General features: G+C 42.9%; 1 protein-coding gene across 2 annotated transcripts; it reads left to right on the top strand.

Moving 5' to 3' along the window:
- The first annotated feature begins 6,022 nt into the window (after positions 1-6,022).
- On the top strand, positions 6,023-17,502 carry myorg (myogenesis regulating glycosidase). 2 transcript variants are annotated; one of them, XM_066710701.1, is made up of 3 exons: positions 6,023-6,123; positions 10,240-10,712; positions 11,442-17,502. In XM_066710701.1, exons 2-3 carry the CDS (start codon positions 10,450-10,452, stop codon positions 13,237-13,239), a joined length of 2,061 nt encoding a protein of 686 aa, XP_066566798.1. In that variant the 5' UTR covers positions 6,023-6,123; positions 10,240-10,449; the 3' UTR covers positions 13,240-17,502. The 2 variants fall into 2 exon arrangements, with proteins under 2 accessions (XP_066566798.1, XP_066566799.1); XM_066710702.1 differs by lacking the exon at positions 6,023-6,123 and adding an exon at positions 7,725-7,915.
- The last annotated feature ends 5,446 nt before the right edge of the window (positions 17,503-22,948 follow it).

The following is a 22,948-nucleotide window of genomic DNA, read 5'->3' on the forward strand; positions in this document are numbered from 1 at the left end:
GGATATTACAAACATGATGAATGGAGTCTCACAACGAATGATCATCTTATAGCCTACATCACACGTATGCAAATGCCTGCATCCCTTCCTAGCTTACAAATGTGAGAAAACATGTTTTTTGCCCCCCCCACCAGCAATTTGCACTAAATATCTACACTAACTCTGAGGTTGTCTGAGAGCAAGCCTTCAGAGGAGTCCCTCCCACTTCTGCCCTCCCTGCTAAGCAATGCCCCGGCAGGCACAGAGAGCTGCAGAGTGGGGGAATGCACACAGCCACGGTGGACCTATCCTCCGAGGGTGGTGCAGTTGTACAAGAGCTTTGAGATGCGTTCCTCCTCAGCCCTGCGCAGCTCTCACAGCAACATCAGCACCTATACGGAGGAGTACAGACCTCCAGGGCACGAGAAACCAGCGAAGCCCAGACCTTCCTCTGCCACGCGCAGGAACAACCCCCACCCAAAACCGGTAAGACAGTAGGACAAGGACTTTGGGAAGAAGAAGGTAGTTACCCCTTAATAGGGTGTGAAGTCTATGAAACATGATCAGCAGTTACATGCATATATTTATTTATCTATACAAAATGTTTTATTTCCAGTTAATGTCATATATCCACTCTCTGTTCTGCTGTACTGTGTCCTTCTCCATTAAGAATACTATACTCAAAGTATTGCTTTTAATCTAGATGTATTTTTCTGTATTATTAGGCTTAATACTGATGCTATATCAGAGTAGTTTAGAGTTTAAACAGAGTTTAGTTTCAAGATGGTCTCCTTTCCTGTATAGAAGTGAACTTCTATAACTTTGAACTTTGCTCAATGAAGTTGCTATTTACTCTTTGTGTTTTTCAAATGCAGTTTGTTTACAGTACCTTCCTATATTGTTTGCTGAATCCTTTGTCAGCTTTCAACAGCTTTAATGAACTTCCAATGATAACTTCAAGACAATTACTTGCACGTACTACTTTACAATCATTGTGTATATCCTGTAACTATTGCAGTAAGCTAGACTGACCCTACTGACTGGACCTGGATAGCTATCAGTCCTTTAACCACTCATAGATTAATCAAACAAATGTCCTGACGTCTTTCGTGACAGGTTTTTATTTATTTTATTTAAACATAATTGTATGCTTTGTGTATTTGCACAGGACTTTCTGTTGCCCAGGAGCCTGCAGATCGGCCATGGTTTCAGTCAGGATCGAACCAGACTGCTGGCTCGTAACTATCGACAAAACGTCCCTGTCACTGACACCGGCCTTCTGTCTTTACGCTGCAATACCAATTTCCTCCCACCTGTCAAATACACAGCCATCCCCCACAAAGGTACGGCTGTTATCCATCTTGTCATTTAACATGTACTCTCTAGTCAATGCGTTTCTCCTTATAGTGAATTGTTTTTAACAGAAGCTCTGCTTTTTCTCCATGTACCTTGATCTGCTTCACTGAAATGCTTGTCTGTTCTAACCACTGGAAATACACCACTCTCAGACCATTGAAGAGGCTGCATTCTCATTTTCTGCCACCAGAGGGCAGGCCTGTTTCTACCATGTTGAAGACCCTTTCAGAGGCGAGAGGTCCCTGCCAGACAGAAGGACAGTTTTCTCACAAAACAGCCCGGGCTCGTATGCTGCCCTCTACTGGCCAGCTGTATAAGTTGGACCCCCGAGTCAGGGAGAAGCAGCTCCAAGCCATGCTGAATAACATAGAAAGGTCTGAAAGGTTCGATAATAGACTTACAGACTAGGGATCATTATTAGGGTAATGTGTCAGGAATTGCACATGAGATAAGAACTAAAGAGAGTTTCCTCATCAAAATGTTAGCAGCTGAATTAATCTATATTAATAGTAGTAGTAGTAGTAGTATTGTGATTTTGATTTTGACGTTTTGCTTATGATGTCACTTCCAGAGCAATAGAATCTTCCAAACCCTCCACACAGGACCCCCTGACTGGATCCCACTGCTGTCCCGCTGACTCCCGACCCAAGACAGCCCGGGCCTACAGGTCCGAAGTGCTCTGAGCTCTTCACACATATAGCGGAGGATTATACACCCTCAGTCCTAGCACTTATAGATACATACACTGGTAGTGCAGGAGAAACAGCACACGATCCCCTCTGAAACACCTTCTCATCTCTAGCAGATGTTTCTCAATATCTTGACCTCTAACAACTCTGTTTACAAATTCCTTAGATCTAAAACATTCATATATACACCGATCAGCCATAACATTATGACCACTGACAGGTGAAGTGAATAACACTGATAATCTCGTTATCATGGCACCTGTCAGTGGGCGGGATATATTAGGCAGCAAGTGAAATTTTTTTCCTCAAAGTTGATGTGTTAGAAGCAGGAAAAATGGGCAAGCGTAAGGATCTGAGCGACTTTGACAAGGGCCAAATTGTGATGGCTAGACGACCCGTGTGGTCCGATCCAACAGACGAGCTACTGTAGCTCAAATTGTTGAAAAAGTGAATGCTGGTACTGATAGAAAGGTGTCAGAACACACAGTGCATCGCAGTTTGTTGCATATGGGGCTGCGTAGCCGCAGACCAGTCAGGGTGCCCATGCTGACCCCTGTCCACTGCCGAAAGCGCCTACAATGGGCACGTGAGCATCAGAACTGGACCACAGAGCAATGGAAGAAGGTGGCCTGGTCTGATGAATCACGAGTTCAAGGTGTTGACTTGGCCTCCAAATTCCCCAGATCTCAATCCAATCGAGCATCTGTGGGATGTGCTGGACAAACAAGTCCGATCCATGGAGGCCCCACCTCGCAACTTACAGGACTTAAAGGATCTGCTGCTAACGTCTTGGTGCCAGATACCACAGCACACCTTCAGAGGTCTAGTGGAGTCCATGCCTCGACGGGTCAGGGCTGTTTTGGCAGCAAAAGGGGGACCTACACAATATTAGGCAGGTGGTCATAATGTTATGGCAGATTGGTGTATATATTATTATTATAAAATACACTATACACCTGTGATTCTAGCCCAACAACACATGGAAGTACATGCAATTTTCTACATTTGTTTTAATCATATATAAGCTTTTTGTTGTATTTTGCAGAACTGTTCCATGTGTTGAGCCTCTGGAGGTGGCAGGGAAAGGTTTATGCACAGTTAACACACAAAGCAGCTCCTGTCCCCGGGACTGTCCAAACAGATTCCGGTCAAAGACAGCCCTGGGCTTCAGGTTTGTGACTCTAATCAGCAGCTGTCCTTTTCAAAAATACAAATTAATGTTACGTTTCAAACTGGGACAATGTCTCCCAACATCTGCCAATATCTCCTCACCTTTTCTCCTTTCTCAGTCTCAGAGATCTAACCAGCACACATTGTGGTACATTTTGCTTCACTGGCTCTTGGTTGTTTGTGGAAGGAGTATTAGTTCAGTGTTGAATGACAAGCTGGAGTTGTTTTATTTTGCAGGTGTGATTACAGCTGCTTCCAAGTTGTGAAGAAGACCCAGCCGGGCCACTACGTCATTCACCCAGAATTTGTTTCTGAAGGTCTGGTCTGAAAATTGGGTCTGTTTGTCTGGTTGATTATCACTAATTAAAGATTGTATAATCTGTATTGTATCTGGGAAGATGTGATATAAACCATAATGGTCAGATGGTTTTTTGAATCCAGCCACAATCATGCATTCTAGGTGTACAGAATTGTATTACACTTGATTAAAAAGGCATTGCATTCAAAAAGAGTTTCGTCTGCTTTTTTCAGTAGTTTCAGGCTTTCTTTGTATACTTTACATTTTTATTTTTATTTACATGTTTTGCATCTTTCCTTCACTTAAGTATTTTCAATTTGTATTTTGGTCGTGACATTATGTACCAAGAAGGTGTTTTAGTAAAATGTTATTATAACACTATAATTGTTGTGCAATATAAATGTTAGTATTACAATAATTAAAATTACATCCCTGTTGACAGATTATTTATCTTTGCTGACAATAGCGCATCTCTCACACCGGCCATCCACTTCCCCAGTGATAAAAGGTGCCAGTTTTCACAATTCTCTTTCAGAGAACCCACTTTTGAAAACCCTCTGAAGCCCAGCTTTTTGGGAACCGCCAGAAAATGGTGATCCTCCAAAATCAGCTGACGTGGTAGAGAACGACCACCACCGAAACTCAGCTCATCAGAAGCCCGATCCCCGCCTGGGACTCGATCTGGATTCTCATGGAGAGGCCGGGGACCACAGGGAGTAGGGGCTCTGACTACGAGGCTGGGGGGGTTGGAAGCTGAGCTGAGCCCGCTGGGCCGCCACACTGCTCTCAAGTGTCCAGCTCCCTTCATCAGCTGCTAATTGGCTCATTAGCCTCTAATTGGGCCCCCTGCCGGACAGCAGCACTTGCACTGATGATGTCAGCTCAGCGCTTTCCATGCTTGTAAAAACACGGCGGGTCGTTTCTTAACATCAAACATTTTTGTTAAAAACCTTAGTGTCTGCTTCATGGCCAACTCCACTGAGCCATGTGTAGCCCTGTAATACAGGCAGCATTGTGGAGTAGTGATTAGGGCTCTGGACTCATAACTGCAAGGTGGTCGTTAAAATCCTGCGTGGGGCAGTGCTGTTGTACCCTTGAGCAAGGTACTTCACTCAGATTGCTCCAGTAAAATACCCAGCTGTATAAATGAGTACAAATGTAAGTTACCCTGGATGAGAGCGTCAGCTAATGACAAAAAAAAAAATAATAATAGTTTGTGTGTGAAGGTGCTTTGTGTGAAAAGCGATTGTATGGAGAACAACATGTTTCATGGTAAGTGAACTCTTTGGTTGTTATTTTGCATTCAATTTGCTTTATACATATGAACTTTAAATGTAACTTTCCCAACTTTATAAAAGTGGGCCATTTTTAATGTGATTTCTGCTGGATCGGTATTTCGTCTGGTCATCACTTCCCTCTTAATGTTTTTCATTTTGCCCCAGTGGCTGAAAATCTCTGGCTATGCCAGTGATACATAATGTTATATATAATATAAAGATTGTGATTAATACAGTTTTTATACAGTGTTTATTTCCATGTAGGCTATTGGGAACATGCCTTTCTCTGATATCTCTGAGGAATTTACAAACGTGTAAATGTTTTCACTTTCTATGCGACATTATCTATCTTTTTTATGTAATGTTTTGCATCAATGGTAAGAGACAACAACACATTTTTGGTGTGGAGATCAGTCAGCCTATTTGCTGAAAAATATGGAGTACATCCAATGAATAAAGATAACTCACTCGCTATTTCGCAACTTGTGGTAAGTGAGGAAAGAAATGAAAAGGACTTGTTAAAGATGGCAACATTTTACTGTGATGTAAGCATAGCATAATTAGGTGATTGTTGAACATGGAGGAAAGTGCAGGTAATGAAATGCTGCAGGGTGAGAATTACAGGATGAGGTGTGTGCTCTGTCAGACACTGCACACGACACACACAGATATGCAGCATTTTGCCTTGTGAGATAACAGTCTGCACAGTAGTATGTGACAAAGAATGATTCAGTGAATTGAATTTATCCCTAAGTAACCCCCACAATGACAGGTCTGCTATTATGTGTTTTGGCCCTTAACGAGCTCCCATGACAACTACACTCTAACTACTGCTTCTGAAACAGCAATACTTAATGAGCTGCTATTAAACCACAGTATAGCAGTCCCACCACAGTCCCATCACCATCCAGCAATCTGCAATTTCATTAAAAAGGGAATTAATCATTACCCACAGTATTGCTTGTGTGAATATATACTGGTTAAACTGGTCTCTTGTCAGTGCATCAACTACTCAAATGCAATACAGATCTCTGGCTCTGGACACTTTAACGTTTTTAATACCATAATACCCGTATCTGTAACACTGCTAAAATATAATAAAGGAATTCGTTTTCCATTGCTAAATTATGCAATTGTGATTTTGATATGAGAAAAACTGTCTGAATTAACATGAAACAGGATTATCTTCAAAGAAAAACTACAAATCCCACAATGCTTCACACCGACAAGCCTTTTCCCCACTGACGGTGTGGCGGTCCAATCAGCCGGCGCCTCGGTGTCATGTGATAGGGGTGTTTGCTAGTTGAGGTGCATCTGCCAAGCGAGAGGCGCCGTGAGCGGTACTGTTCCGGGGGTGAGTGCTGCCGTTCTGCTGTTTGTTTCAGTGCGTCTGGAGATGAAGTCTCTCGGGCTTCACACTGTGCTTCCACAAGCCTGGGGGGTGGTAGAAGTCGTGTGTTGCGCGTCCTCTGGCTGCAGCTGCAGTTGTTGGCGAAGTTGCTGCACCGGGAGCGCAGCTGCAGGAGTTACCGCGCCTCGTCCTGCGAGTGGATAGTGCTGACTGGGGTGTTTGTGACGGGGAGCAGAAATATGCGGTCGTTGCGGGTGTGTGGATGTGGCTGAGGAGCAGCACAATACAGGTGCCACACAGGGGTGCAGACTGCTCAGTCGAGTGAAGGAAAGGGAAAGTGAGCCGGGTTGCGTACAGCGGGGTGTGCGCTTTGCTGGGGGGCTCATCTGTGTGTCTGGAGGAAGTTTTGCAACAGCACCCAGTTGTCAGTGTCAGCGATTATCTTCTGCAAACACATCGGTTTCCTCCGCGTTGGGCAACACAACACGCCTCCAGGCGAGAGATGTTGCTGGCTTGCATGCTGCGCATATTCAAAGACCATGCATTTGAGCCATATGGTGCATCAGATCTTGCAGAAGAGCATTTCAGCTGTGCGGTCTTCTATAAGCCTAGTCAGTGTGTGCTGTGGAGAAAGTTATGGCGGTTGTGGTTATGCATTTTGTGACAGGCCAGTGTTAAACAGTCAGGCGTTTCTTCTGGACCTCCAGCACACACTTAACACTGGAGACATGCTGCTGTGCATAGGCATGTCCTGTCGTGGTGCCACCTGTTCTCCATAAAATGGCATGTCTTGAGAATCTGCAGGGTCTTTTCATTTCAGACCTAATGCTCATGAAACCTGTCCCATGTATGTATACCTTTGCATTTCACACACTTACAGCAGCTGTTACAGATCTTGGTTTCTTTGTGGTAAACAGGATCATTCTGAAATCTGCAGCCTGAGACACGACCAAACCCAGTGTTGTAATCTCTACCCTTATGAAACTCAGCCTTTCACTGCAACTTGTGTATGCTGTCAAGATAATGATTTATCCTGATCTCCTGACGTGTAAAAGGTGAAGCTGAAAACACAAAGTTCGGTGCTACAACCCTCCCAGGGATCAGATGAGAGCTTAATTCTAGAACTGTTGTAATATACAGTTTACAGTTAATATTATTATTATTATTATTATTAGTAGTAGTAGTAGTAGTAGTAGTAGTAGTAATCATTTACAAATGTAAGACCCTGAGAAACATAATTGTTTTTACCTTAGGATTTTAAGTTCTGTTTTCAAATTCAGATTTGTCCATAAATGTTGATGCTGTTTTTAAAAGGTGTGTGTGTGTTGCTCAGGGCCTCAGTGGCTACACGGCAATAAAACCAAAACAACTCGTGCTAAGGCGTCAGGGGCCTGTGCATTTCAATGACTTATTTGTCTCGGTCAGGAAGGAACTAATGTGGAGGGGGGGAAAGCTACACAGCCTCAACTTTATAAATCACAATACATGTATTAATTCATTCAAGACTTTATAACTCATAAAAACTATGAATAGTGTCTTTTGCTATACTTTTTCTATCAAATGGAAAGTTCTTTGGTCTTGGCAAGGGTTAGAATTTGTATAGGAAAATAATAAGTCATGCATTTTGTTCTCCAAGTGCCAAGGAATGTGCCAAAAATGTCTGGATGTCTCTGTATCAACAGGGTCTCTTCCTGACAAACAAGAACACCAGCTGTGAACATCGTTTAACAACTTCTCTGATGCTTTGTTTTTTTTGGTGGGGGAACTAAATGTCTTCCTGTAGCTCGAAGGATGGGTGAGCCTATTTTACCTTGTGTACACAAACTGTGTGTAAGAAACAGACCTTTCGTTCAGTCTGCAAGTGTATATTTCCCCCTCACGCTACTTTGAGTTATAACCTGTAATCTTAAGAGGACGGTTGTTTCTGCTAAAAGCACATCCCTCTATTTAAAGACTGTTTGGATTAGTTTCTTCTGGTGACGTTTGCGTTTGGAGGGGTAAACTCGGCACTGGGGCTCTGATGATAATTATAATGTAGAAAAGACACCGTGGAGACTCGCATGCATGGTTAATAATGGAGGCTGCTTGTCCCTTGCCATGCTTTAGGTTATGCTCACTTGAACCCGAACTGCTGCCCAGGCGGTCTTGTCATGTGTACCAGTGGTGCCCTTCACAATCCCAATTTATGCAGCCTGAGGCTACGCAGAGGTTTTGGAAAAATCCTAAATTGGCACCCGTAGAAACCGTTAAGCTGAGGCAGTTACTGTGAGACTTGCTGACGGGCCTTGTTTTTTTTGGCAGTGCCTGACAAATACATGAACAAACAGATGAGACTCCTAGTTACAGTGTCAAAGAAAGCTCTCGCGAGTGTCCAATGCTGGCCTGCAGTCACGTCCACGTTCTTCCTTAACTCCCGCTGTGGTACCTGTTGGCAATGCAGCAGTGTTTATTTTGACTTGCAGTTGTTTCCCCACTGAAATAAGTACATAAAACGAATTTAATAATGTGTGCATATTCATTTATGTAGGCCTCATTGACATTCATGCTGTTCATAGATACTGTAGGCATCCCTCTCTGTAATTTCCTCTTTTGAACGTTGCTCAGCAGTGAAACCTGAGGAACATTTGAACTCTCTTCTAATTGCAAGGCCTGAACTATCAGCACCTCTGGGGCAGTGTTTCAAAGCCCTTGGCCACCTTTCCTGCTATGCTGAAGATAATTTAATTTTAGTATTGGCAGTTGTGAGCCTTATATTAGCTTGCACTTGTGTCAGTGTAGTAGAAAGCTGCAGAATCATGTGGTGTACATAATAATAACAGACTGAAAATACTGGTAAGTATATGACGCACTCCTCCCTGTGCCACAAGTATTATTATATTGAATTAAAGATTATAATTATTCTCACAGCTTTCTCCTTGAAGTGTTAGCAACTTGCAACTTGTTGTGCGCAGCCCTGCAGGGTTGATGTGACCAAACACTTTTGTAGGGCCCCAACAGTGAAAATCACTTTTCTATAAGCAGTAGGTAAACACTCTCAATATTTAAGAGCCTAGGCTGGCTACAAAGAAAGAATAAATACTACTAATTGTAAGATTGTGACTTTTTATTAACACCTAGTAAATAAGTTAATATTAGAACATAAGAAAGTTTGAAGTCGAGAGGAGGCCATTAGACCCATCGTGCTTGTTTGGTGTCCATTAATAACTAAGTGATCCAAGGATCCTATCCAGTCTATTTTTGAATATTCCCAAATTTTCAGCTTCACCCACATCGCTGGGGAGTTTGTTCCAGATTGTGACGACTCTCTGTGTGAAGAAGTGTCTCCTGTTTTCCGTTTTGAATGCCTTGAAGCCCAATTTCCATTTGTGTCCCCGGGTGCATGTGTCCCTGCTGATCTGGAAAAGCTTGTCTGGTTTGATGTGGTCGATGCCTTTAATTTCAGTATAAGCTATATTAATTAATTGCTAACCATCTTTGGACATAAATGACCTTTGCACACAGTAAGAAACATAAGGTGTGCTGAGGACAGAACTCTACAGAAAATGTCCTTCCCTTTTTAGAGCCAGAGCGGGCTCTTTGGTGCTTCTCCTTTGCCATAGTTATTCTAGAAGGCACAAGCATTGCAAGGAGAATCCAAGCCAGCAAAGTTATTAAAGATGCCATCACGACTGAATGCAAGACAACTGTCTGAGCAGAACTAGCACAGCTGGTGTCAGTGAGGCGCAGTGTGAGTCATGGTGCCGTCGGGCTGTGTTTCATCATATGCTACCGCTGGCGGAGTCTGTTCGGCAGTTCGAAGCTTCAAGATTTCGAAACTGTGTATTTTGAAACTGCGTGACTGCACTGTGTTGGGACTGATGAATGCTATCTGCTTCCTCCTGCTTCTTAGGGTTATTATTATATTTTAGCAGACTGCCTTATCCAGGGTGACTTACAATAGCTACAATATATCACCTCTGTACACAGTTATTCACTTATGCAACTGGGTTTTAAGGAGGTAAACTACAGCCCTAACCAGTACTCCACACTACTGCCCTTGTCACTAGTTGTCTTCTTGTTATCAGTGTAGTATTGGCAATGTTCATTCTGTATTCTGAATGTCTATTTAATCTCCTGCAGGTATGTGAGAAGATGGCGTATGGTGAAGGAGTAGATGAGCAGTCTGTCATTTCCTGACATATAAGGATACCAAGCAGAACAAACAGAATTAAACAGATTGCCCACCCCAATCACCCAACCGCTTAATTCCCACCCCCACTGTACTTCGAAGCCGCTTGTGCCCTTCGCTCTCTCACTCTGGTGCTCCTGGACTAAGCGAGGAGCTTACACATGTACCAGATGGTACAGGGGGGCACCACCCCCGGCACTTTGACCCCTGCCAACAAGACGAAGCAGACCAAAGATGTGCGGCCGCTGGTGGGAGCCAGCGCGCTGGGGCTGGTGTTGGTCATCGCGGCAGTGGTGGCCTGGTGCTACTACACCGCCTCCCTGCGCAAGGCCGACCTGCTGCAGACCGAGCTGCTGGAGCTCAACCGTGACGGGTTCCTGATCCGAAACCAGGCCGGTGCCATCGTCTTCCGCATGGCCTTCAGGTACGTCGGCTGACTCCCTAGGCTTCCTCCTGGATTTTCTGCTTAACTCCTCTCTTCTCATTAACAATCTCCCTTGTTTTTTACATCCAGACTTAAGTAATCTGTTTGTATGACCTTGAGGTACTTCATTCAATTTCCTCCCTCCCCCCTCTCTCTGCAGCAGTGGCCTGTATTTATAACCCTTGTACAGCTGGGCTTTTATATTAGCCTAATTGAAAAGCAAACTAATAGTTTATGATGCTAAAAAGAAAAATGTTCCTTCTCAGAAATGTTATGTTTGTGGCTTATATTCTGCAGAACAAGTTGTATGCATTTTTTAGTTTGGTTGCCTGAGATCTAGAGGCCTGGTTGACAGAATACAGCATTTTTTGGAGACCATCCTGATTTTCTAAAGCTTTAGCAAGAAATGCTGTGTGAAACCAAATCAAACTATTAAAAAAAGGAAGCAATGCATTTCTCAGAGGTTTGTCCTGTCATGCCTATGAGGCCGGGTCTCCGACAGGCCAGTAGAGCATCTTTATTCTTAATTTCCCTTTCAGTGGATTGAATGTGACGGCTATATTATTGAAAATGAGCAAATTCAATTCTGTGCTGTTTGAACATGTGGAGCAGCTGAGGAAGACTGGCCAATTGGCTCTCTAACATTTTTATTTTCTTAATATCTTACACAGTGTCATTTGTAGCTATAATATTCTCAGTCCTCAGTCTGAACACCTCCTGTCTGTTTAGGTCTGGTGCCCTGGACCTGGACTCCTGCTCCAAGGAAGGAGAGATCCTGAGTTGCAGCCAGTCGGACACGGGGAAACTGAACTTCTTCATCCAGACGGTGAAGCCCAAGGACACGGTGATGTGCTACCGTGTGCGCTGGGAGGAGTTCGTGTCTGACCGTGTGGTGGAACATGCCATGTCCTACAACGCGTCGCACTGGTATGGGGGTGCGGAGAGTAGTACCCAGCACTGGCCTATCTCCATCTCAGGGCAGCAGGCCCCCAAACCCTTTGTGACCGGTGATGTCTACTCCAACCGGGATGCCTTTGGGGGGATCCTGGAGAGGTACTGGTTGTCCTCCAGTGCGACTGCCATCAAGATCAACGACTCTGTGCCTTTCCACCTCGGCTGGAACGACACAGAGAAGACTCTGTACTTCCAGGCCAGGTACCGGGACACCCCTTACAAGCCTGCATCTGGGCGGCCGCCCTTCCCCGAGCTGAGTTACCGCGTGTGCGTGGGCTCTGACGTCACGTCCATCCACAAGTATATGGTGAGACGCTACTTCAATAAGCCCAACAAGGTTCCCTCTGAAGGCACCTTCAGGCACCCCATCTGGTCCACCTGGGCCCTGCACCGCACCGAGGTGAACCAGGAGAAGCTGCTGAAGTACGCCGCGGATATCAAGAAGCACAAGTTCAACTGCAGCCACCTGGAGCTCGACGATAAGTACACCAGCAGGTACGGGGAGTTTGAGTTTGACCTGGAGAAGTTTCCCAACGCCACGGCCATGTTCCAGCAGCTCAAGGCCGATGGGTTCCTGGTGACGCTCTGGACCCACCCTTTCATCAACTACAACTCCTCCAACTTCGGCGTCGGGGTGGAGAGGGGCCTGTTTGTCCGCGAGCCCACGGGGCAGCTGCCTGCCATGGTGCGCTGGTGGAACGGCATCGGTGCCATCCTGGACTTCACCAACCAGGACGCCCGAGAGTGGTACACCTCCCAGCTGCGGACGCTCAAGTCCAAATACGGGGTGGATTCCTTCAAGTTTGACGCCGGGGAGACCAGTTACCTGCCTCAGCAGTTCAGCACTCTGGTCACCCTGACCGACCCCAGCACCTTCACCCGGCGCTACACTGAAATGGCCATGCCTTTCAATGAGCGCGCTGAGCTGCGGGTGGGCTACCAGTCCCAGAACATCTCCTGCTTCTTCCGGATCATCGACCGGGACTCGGTGTGGGGCTACGAGCTGGGCCTCAAGTCCCTCATCCCCACCGTGCTCACCATCAGCATCCTGGGATACCAGTTCATCCTGCCTGACATGATTGGAGGGAACGCCTACCCGAACCGCACCGACGGATCCCAGACGCTGCCCGACCGGGAGCTGTACATCCGTTGGCTGGAGCTCTCGGCCTTCATGCCCTCCATGCAGTTCTCTGTCCCTCCCTGGGCGTACGACAGCGAGGTGATCAGCATCGCCCAGCGCTTCACCGCCCTCCATGAGACTCTAGTGGCTCCCCGAGTCCTGGAGCTGGCCGGGGAAGTGCTGGACACTGGCGATCCTATCATCCGCCCGCTCTGGTGGATTGCCACCGACGACGAGGCCGCCTACAAGATCGACTCGCAGTTCCTCATTGGCGACGACCTCATGGTGGCCCCGGTGCTGGAGCCGGGGAAGCAGGAGAGGGACATCTACCTCCCGGCGGGCCGGTGGCGAAGCTACAAGGGTGAATATTTTGATAAAGGGCCTATGCACCTCACAGACTACCCCGTTGACCTGGACGAGATTGCTTACTTTGTCTGGGTTCAGGGTGGATAGCGATGAAGCGGTGCGCTGCGTAGCGGGCCTTTTGTAGATCATGTTGAAATGGCAGCGTACTTCAGTCTCTTCCTGTAAGGCAAGGATCTGATTAACCAACTTAAGTTTCCATCAATGTAGCTGCAGCTAAATGTTCATTCATCTGATCTATTTTTGGGCTGAAGATGCTTCAGGAGTTCCACGTTGCTGATCTACCTACAGGATTCAGATCCTGGTTTCGTACAAGACCTCCAGAATCTATGTGCTGTGAAATTTCCACCAGTATGGTTATTCAGAGTTTAATCTTTGTACTCTGCCTTGTAGCTCAAGGAACACGTTCAACTAATGCTTAAAAGGTTCCGTTAACTGCCTCCAACAGGGCTAGGGGCTACATTAAGATTGCTATTGTACTTGACAGGACTAGATGGTTTGATGTTCTAATTCAGGCCTGGGCATCCCCAGTCCTCAAGGATCACAGTTGTCATTGCAGCTGAGCTCCTTAAGCCAGAAAAGTTTTATTTAACTAAATAATGTTTTTCCAGTTCTTAAACCTGTGACTTAAGATTTGTATCCCTCCAGACCCGGAGTTAGAAACCAGTGCTCTAAAATTTATATTTAGGAATGCTTATGGCTTAATTCTTCATTAAGTGGTTACTATATGGAAATCGTACCAGTTTTATGTGTGATATTGGCCATTAGATAAGCATCCTGTTTTTACAATTGAGGAATGACAAATCGACAAATCCGCAATTTGTGTGTTTTAAATGAAGGGTTTCCATAGTTTTCTGATGGGGGAACCCCAAAATATCACTATCAATACCAGCAGGGTGCCAGTTTAACCTCTGAATGTAATGCATTTCAAATACACAATTTTAAATTGGTACTACTGACAAATAAATAAACCAATGCAATTCTATTAGTCTGGAAGAAACTTATATTTCAAAAGGTTGTTGAATTGCAAGGGGACTCCTGGAACTTCCCTGTGAGTTCCAGTTAAACTTTAATATTCAAGGTAAGCTGCGATACACAAAGACGGGAAGTGAAATTGGAATGGATTTAAAATTTCACCAAGTTTTGCTCACCCTGTGAAGAACAGACTTGAAACTCATCTCAGCTCGAGTCTGGAGTGGTGAATTCCATACCTTTTTATGTTTTTAACGTTGGTTATCGGAGGTCAGTGGGGATCTTGCCAAAAGGGAAAATTAGCACAATGCTGATGTGTTAGCTCACATTAATCACCAGTGTTTTTTTTTTTTTTTTTTTTAAATCAATATAAACTGCAGCACAAACATTTTGTATGAAATTTAAATGTACATTTAATTCTGCAATGAAGAGTTATATATCTAAAAGTAATAGGACAAACCTGTATTATATTATAGCCCTCATATTTGTACTGATGCCCTATTTAACAACAACAGCTCCATAGAGTCAGGACTGTCGCACAACAGGTTAAAAAACAATAGTGTTAAATACATTTAATGGGCTGCTTACCTCCTGTAGAACACCTGTGGGATCAGCTTAGGGAAGAAATGTGTTTTCTTCATTGCAGTAGAATCTGTGCTATAGGAGTATTGTAAGTCATTTTCATAATTTCGCTGGATGGTGGTCTGCTTGTGCCGATTTGACACTGGAAAGGCATGCCTCTCTAGATTTGTTTAACTATAAAAGCTAAGTTGAAATATATACTTGGGGTCAGGTGTGATTTGGTGTCTAGTTTCTAGTGTTGTCAAGCAGTGAGGGGTATCGGTATTAGATGGGTGCAACAGCGGCAACATCTGGTGCACTATAGGTCATTTTTATTAAACGCGTTTAATTATACTTACCACAGACCCTATTAAGTGGGCCTGTCCTTTCACGGTTCTGTCCAGATGCTACTTTAAAATAAAAAAAGAACAGAAACCAAGGTATACAATGCAGGCATTAGTAAACCTGTGATCAGAGCAGTGTGGTAGTGCATGGGACACTTCAACCTTTATCACAAGTCCTTACTCATGGTTTCCACACGGAGGGCTGTAATCTGTCCTGTTGAGCAATGTGGTCACAGATCCCAGAGTGCACCAGGCGGGCTGCAAGGTCACGCTGCTGATATTCAGAGTGTTTACTTTTCTTTCTTTTTCCCTTCAGTGTAATTTATGAGGTACATTGCTATCCAGACTGTCCTCCATACGTCTTTTTGCTTGTATTTCTGGTCATTAACCTCATGTCTTCTCACAGGCGTGTACGCACAGAGTGGTGTTCGGGGCTTTTTCAATTTCACTCCCAATGTCACTGTCACACGGCTCCGCCAGTGCTAAAGTGTCGTTTTCCAGTGAACCAGTGCAAAGCAATTTTGTGTGGAATAGCCTAGTCTGAATTGTTCTTCTTCACGGTTTCAATGTTTCTGTTGTTGATTGGAACATTAGTTGTATTTTTTTTATTTCCAATTTGAAACCTGGACCGTGTAATTAACGTAAAGTACGAGGGGAAAAACGTGATATAAATACATTGCAATGAAAGACAGGTTGAGAGAAAGTTTAGGCCATTGAAGTGGATTTTGAATGGATGATAGTACTGGGTAGAGAAAACCACGTCAGATCGGTTAAAAAATGATGGGTTAGAAATGAACGACGGTCATTCAGTCCATCTTTCAGGACTGTTTAAGAAGTTGCTCTGTTTATCAGGTACTATGTTTTTTTTTTTTTTTTTTGGTAAGCCTTTGTAATGTTTGTGTCTTTTGTGGGAGAACTAGTACTAGAACATCCCTTCTCCATAACCTGAATGCTTTCGGGGTGATACTGACTTTCTTTAAGTTGTCCTGACAGAATGGAAATGTAGGAGCAAGGCTGCAGCTTATAAAAGCGTGGTATGCATTTTTTGTAGCACATACATACTTTTTCTAATTAAAAATGATAGATTCTTCATTGCTTCACAAAAATGTTCTCGCGGAACTTGGGACGTCTAAACCTGCATCCAATGAATAAATGTCTGACTGATTAGTGGCTTTAAATATTTTTTTTTCTGAGGAGAAAGGTTAAGATAATTGTAGATTGTTCAGAAAAGACTGTAATTAGTGTCAGTAGGTAGATGATTTGAAAACAAGTTTAAATAAATTATTATGTACATCTAAAGTTGCTAAAGGATTGCATAAGGGAATTCAAGGCCAGATGTAGACAATGTGTGGTTTTAATTCTGTGGGAGTATATATAAACAGTGCATTGTGCTCCATTCGTGGTCTGTTTCTGTTCATGATGGAAGGATCTGTGAGATCGACTTTTCTTACCAAACTCGGTAACATCACTGTTGCCTAGTATTTGGCAACATGTTTATAATTGAAACTTCTGTAAGAGTTATAAAGCAACCTCCTTTTGCTGCAGTGACACGGAGTTAGTCTAGTATGGTGTCAGGCCATTTCAGTTGATTAATGATAGAGATACCAAAGTGACACTGCTCGATGGGCATCACTTATGTAGGCTTGTACTTTAGCTCTAAAATGATAGTTAACTCATCCCACCAATTGTGGTGCAGGGCAACTGTGTAATTTCCTTCCAACTACAATTATTCTCTGTGTCGTCATTAGAACTGCAACTCGACGAAGAAAATCTCAGTAGGAGGACATGTTGGTAGTGTTTAAAGAGATCGGCACGTTTGAAACTCTTCTGACCTGATTGTTTAATGAATCTGGTATGGAATACCTCTGGAACATTTTTCAAGTCAAGTTCCTCATAAACCGTAATGTGGGAAAATGCCTATATCTGAAAATAGGGGGGGGGTCTCGTACTATGAAAGCTAATTAACCATTCTGGGGTAGATTGTTTTAAAGGAATAATCTATATCCTGCTGCACAATTTATGGTTGTCGTTTTATAATTAAAGGTAAATCAAATCGATGTAGCCAGGAATAAATTAACCTTTTTCCTCACATTCATACAAGGGTCTTGAAGAGTTTCTGGACTCTGTTCTCTTCTATGGTTTAATACGTGTTTATTAAGTGTGTGTGTGTGTGTGTGAATTGAGTAAATAATTTACTGTTTATCAGGTACTAATTTCTTGACTTGAAAATATACATTTGTTACAAACTTAATATAGTTTTTTTTGTTTATTTTAAACTGACCTGTGCCATACTGATGCTTCGAGTGCCAGCCTTTTCCTCCAGTAATACAGGATGCTGGTTCCCACAAGGGGACCTAACATTTGCACTATATCGTCCTCAGTCTTGTTAATCAAACTGTAACTAGTGCCTTTGACTCTTTTGTCCATTTACACTTGTTTGCTGAGTGGGGAAATTAAAGGAAAAAATACGAACAAACTCTGTGCCTCTGTTTTCTTTTTAAATGGCTGAAATGATCAAACCAAGAATATGAATATAATAATAATAATAATAAACCAAGACATTTCTCCTGGTGTAAGTCAACCTTGTACTGCATTATGATCATATGCCATGTTGGGTAAAACTGCTCTGACGTGGTTGTGTTTTGCTTTGAGAAAATAAATATTTAACAACCTGCTTCCTTAAAAAATGGTTAATATGTGACCTGTGATGCACTGGCCTCAGATTGTGTAGCTGAATCTCTAAGGGGCATCGATAGAGCTTTTATTGTAGGTTTGTGTAACATGGTGGGATGTTGTTGAGATGATGAAACAATTAAAAATGGCTTTAATTAGTTGCAAGAGGTGTGTATTATTCTGGAAATTAAACCAGGCACAGGAGATAGATGCTAGTTGGACCCTTGTTCTGTAAATTGGTTTGTGGTCTTGCATCTCCCTCTAGTGGTCATCTAAAGCATCTTCCCCTATTCAAATATGTGTCGCAGTTCACCACTGCAATAAAATCTCTGATATTCCCAATCTCATTATGATTCTTCATGCATTTATTTGCTCATTGTGCACAGAGCCAGTGGTTTACTGGCTGGAAATAATGATTAAAAGTTAATAAAGGTACCTTTTGTAATGTGCCCTGTTTCAGCCCCCAGGTACCTGCTTCAATCATTTTTAAAGTGCATGTCAATACAAGGGCAATTTATGTATTCTTATTACTATAACATTTTAATTGTATTTTTACATTTTTTTGGAATTCCCTTTGTAATGTCTTACAAAAATGAAAGTCAGTTGTCATTTCAATTCACCCCACAAGGTGTCGGTAAAACTATGAATTATGTGTAAATGGTTTCCAAATTGTTACTACTGTATGGCAATTAATCCAAGTATCTTAAATCGATTAATTCATCAATTTTTATTTATTTGTTAAAGTGACCTTCACAAGGTTGCCACAGAATGCTTCTTGAAATAAAATCACAATATAACAGTAATTAAAACAAGCTAAAAATAAAGCATTAGGCATGGAGGAGAGCACACTGTGAGAGTGATAGATGGTTTTAGTAGAAAATAAATCTCGGGGTCCACGGCTTAAGGTCTAGTCCTAATAGTTGCCTCCCCTCCAGGGAATATGTATGTCAGTAAATTGTGTTTGTGTACCTCTTTAAATGCAGTTAGGAGTAGGTAAAATTTAATTCCATGTATTCGACAGATTTGGTGACTCCCTTAATAAATAAATGTCACGACAAACCTGAAATTGAACCTGCGGCAATCCTGTAAGGATAGGTCTTCCCCAAGGCACTGGTTTTCTAAAAAGTAACAATAGAAATATGGCATCATTTATTCTGATTAAGCATGATTACAAAAAAGAGGACATTTTAATCCACTTTACATATTGAAGCGAGGGATATATGAATGTACATTGCAGATACATTTAGAAAAATCTGCAGTTTACTTATTTTTCTACTTGTAATGGCAAACTCTTGTCAAACCCGGTGAAACTGAAGTCAAATACAGTATTCTTCCAAACTTTTTGTTTTGTGACATAATATGTTCATTTCCAACAGTTTCATTGCAAGTGTGCTGCAGACAGCACAGGTCAAAGGTCACAGAGTTTTAACCCGTTTTACAAACTGCAGGACTGGTATTTATTTATTTAGCTCATCTACAAAATGGTCTTCTTTGCAATAATAAAACATGCCCATTGTTTCACTAAAGAATCCAGGGATTTCACTGTTTCTTCACATTTCTTCTCATTACCTTCCATGCTGTTTTCTTCTTTAGTACTGTATGGATTTTGCTACAGAGCACCATCTGTTGCGAAAATGTGGGTAAACAGCAGCAGAAGGATTTGTATAAATAAGAAATTAAATTGAAGCACCCCAGCCCCCACCCCCAGCTGTAATAAAGTGAGCTCCAGCTGCTTCATTCGGAAAGATAAACAGGAGTTTTTTTTGTATTTCTTTGTTCCAGATATTGAATATTTGAGTTATAGTTGATAATACACCGATTGTTCATATGCAGAATATTGTCGTTTCATCCTGAGATGATGATTGGTATTGGTGTTATCCATCAGTTTGGTTATTCCTTTCCTTTGAGGATATTCATTGGGGGTGTAGCAATACCTTTGTGTACCAGCGCTTCATACGTGTCATACTGAGAGCTGGTATTGTGTATATATTAGAATACATTAGAAAAAAAGGGAAGTGTTTATCTTCCCCCTCTAAAACACAAACGGAAAGACATTTTTATTAGCTCAACAACAGACTTTGCCGCTCTGTCGGGGTGACTTGAGGTGTGCCTGAGACCATGGTACTCTTATCGTTTGCCCGTGTTGACCTTCGCAGAACTGATTGGCAATTGGAGACTGCAGATAACGAGGACACACAAGAATACCAAACAGAAGAAAAGGTGGCGAGGTATTTATTAACAGTTATTAGTGGTTATTATTACTGTTGCTCTCAAGGAAATATTTATTTGAGCTATTTTCTTTCAAGTTGTATTATGACAATTCAACGCAATCCATTTCTGGAGTTTGTGTTCCCATCTAGTCCACAAATGCCAGTGTTGGAACGTCAAAGCCTTTAAAAGGGGCTTGAGCAGAGCAGAATGTCAGAGCTGTGGTCAGTTACAGCTGCAATTATCTCCTCTAATAAGTCATTAATTTCCATCACAATCACCAATCTTGCTTTCTAACAGCTACCCTGGCGAGTCAATGACTCTTATTTGAAGCATCGATCTGGATTTTCAGCTCCCACAGAATAGACACACAGATATTGATCAACCGTCTGTTTTTCAGCAATCGATGCGGTTTCTGGGTTTGCTGCATTTCAATAATATATATATATACTTACAAATAGGGAAACTCTCTTTCAGCCTAGGAATTAAAACTGAACTTCTAACCATTTCTCCATCTCTGCAGTTAAAAGTCAGAAGGAGTGAACAAACGAAAGCCCAAAGACGACTAACCCTTTTTAACAGCAGAACAGGCGAGAACGCGTCAGAATTTCCACATGGTTTAGGTCTCGGCTACAACACCACACAGATAATGTGATCAGAGTGATTTTAGATGTATGCATGTGGAGGCCGTGTGTTGAAAATCCACTAGGTGGCGGTGCTGCTTGACGCAGGCGGACGCGTGCTGAGATGCTGCAGTCTACAGACGCGGGCGCCGTGTCCAGACAGAGAGATCTGATCCGAGCACCAGGAATAGAAACCTGGCACCCCCCTGCCCACCTGCATGCCCATCTGTACAGGGGCGCCGCCAGCTGTCCGGTGCGGCCCGCCTCTCCCGCGCTCCCTCCCTGCATCCGTCCATCTAAGCGTGTGAAGCAACAGCTGAGCCACCTGCTCCCTCGCCTTGGCGTTGGCGGCTCGGCTGAAAGAGGCAAGGCCTTCTGAGCCCGGGCCCGGACTCATGAGCATCACAACCTCAGAGATCACCCTTTCACAGCACCGACTGTTACAAGAAACTGGAGCAAACGTATTGACGAGAAGGGAAATACTGTAGGATTAATATACATGCTGGAGCAGTTTATGTTCCTATTTATGACATTATAGTGTACCTCCTTAGACGATTGTTGATGGACAATGGGATCGCAGGGAATTCTGGGTCATAAGTCATCCCAGCACTACTCCCAAAATACAGATTATTTGATTGTGAGGCTGCACTGAATTAAGAACTAGGAATTAACATGTAAGAAGTAACCAAACATCTACAGGTGGGTATTTTGGGGGCAACCCTCAAATCTTCATTCTGGCATTCACCCGGCTGGCAGTGGGTTAGTAAACAACTTCCTCTAGTGGACACCCAAGCTCCCGAATTACCACTCGTAATGAGCTTTGTATCACTGCCTATTTACTATTTTTAGGAGTCGTTTGTAGAAGCAGTTCAAGGGGAACACGGCAGGAATTAAAAAGCTTTTAAAGATTTCACAGAGGCAAGAAACGCAGAAAGGACAATGGGCCCTAATTACCCTGGCTTGTTCACTGAATGCGAAAATGGATTCTTGTAATGACAGGATGGGATCAAAGCGGGCTTGTGTTCACAGTGCCGAAAGGTTTGTCTGAATTTGTTTTCGGATGCGTTCTGATCTGAGGTGCTGGGGGAATCATTGTTTTTTTGTATCTGTGAAATCGTTTTCATGCGTTTTAATTAATTCCATATGGAATAACAAAAAAACACTGGCCATCTTTTTGTAATAGTTTAATAAAGTGATAATATGCTATGGAGTTATGTGGATCCTCGCTAATGAACCACCAACTTTATTTTAACACATTTAAAATAGGCATACTACATTTACAATATAAGTTTTTATGTTCCCTGATCTTTACTACTATATAAAATGTGAAATTAATAAACTACCTAAACCTATTAAATATGATTTAAACAGACATTTTCACTTTCCATAGGTTTATCTGTTTCTCACTCTCTTTTCTTCTCCTTCCACTCATCCCCTTCCTTGCTGTCCGGATATGATCCTGCTCTCTTATACACAAGATGCTCCCAGGGGCACAGTCCCATCCCACACTTGCACACCACCTACCACCTTGCAGCGTGAGCCGGTCTCCTCTGCAAGGGATCTCCGTTCCCCTGACACGTCCCACCGCGGAGATCTGTTCTTTCGCGGCTAAGGTTTCGGTGCCTGCTGTTTCTGGCACTTAATCTGCATGTTTCTACATTATGGGGGCTCTGTTTGTGTCTGGAAAGGCTGTTCACTGCTCTTGTATGTCGTTTTGTCAAATAGATTTCCTGTCATGCCGGGCAGAAGAGCCTCCCCGAATACTCTTTCAAAGCATCTTCATTATTGCCTGTTTGCATTCGACGCCGTTTGAATGTGCTGCCTTCTGAGGCTGCATTTCCACTTCAGATGAGAAACCATGCCTTTAATATCTCCCTGCGCAAGTCCTATATTTTATTTTGTATTTGCATGGTAAGTACTTTGGGAATTGCAGTGTTTGCGCAGAATTTGCTGCATTCATACAATGTTTTAGGATGCTGATGCGAGATGTTTATTTAGGAAAATGTCTGAGAATACATTTTCTGCTGTGTTTGAAGCATTTTAAACATATACACTGGCATTTTTTCCAGGTCCAGAGGCCATCTGAAGGAGCTGGGACATATAGTTTTTTGCACAGAGAGCAAACAGCTGTTTAATTGGCACAATTTCATGCACTTTTCTAATATGAAAAACACAAACTTCTACACAAGTGACAATTGAATGCAACTATGTATATACATAGTTTTTAGTAAATAGTAGATGTGCCTATTTTTAGTGCAAAACAGTCTCAATGAATGTATTATTGCAAGACCATATCCGCCCCGGGAGCTAATTTTGGCCGAGCTATCTAACAGCATGTGTAAAATAAATTAATTTTGCAGACATTATGAAGGATTGCACCATCAGAAAACTGGTATAATAATAATTAAAAAATGAACA

The sequence above is a fragment of the Amia ocellicauda genome, chromosome 8 (genome assembly GCF_036373705.1).
Source record: "Amia ocellicauda isolate fAmiCal2 chromosome 8, fAmiCal2.hap1, whole genome shotgun sequence".
Lineage (NCBI taxonomy): Eukaryota > Metazoa > Chordata > Actinopteri > Amiiformes > Amiidae > Amia > Amia ocellicauda.

What these genes read in the sequence shown, in the direction of transcription:
- myorg (XM_066710701.1), top strand. Translation starts at nt 10,450, where the DNA reads ATGTACCAGATGGTACAGGGGGGCACCACCCCCGGCACTTTGACCCCT. An exon ending in GTCTTCCGCATGGCCTTCAG is followed by an intron (nt 10,713 to 11,441) that starts GTACGTCGGCTG and finishes CTGTCTGTTTAG; the next exon opens with GTCTGGTGCCCTGGACCTGG.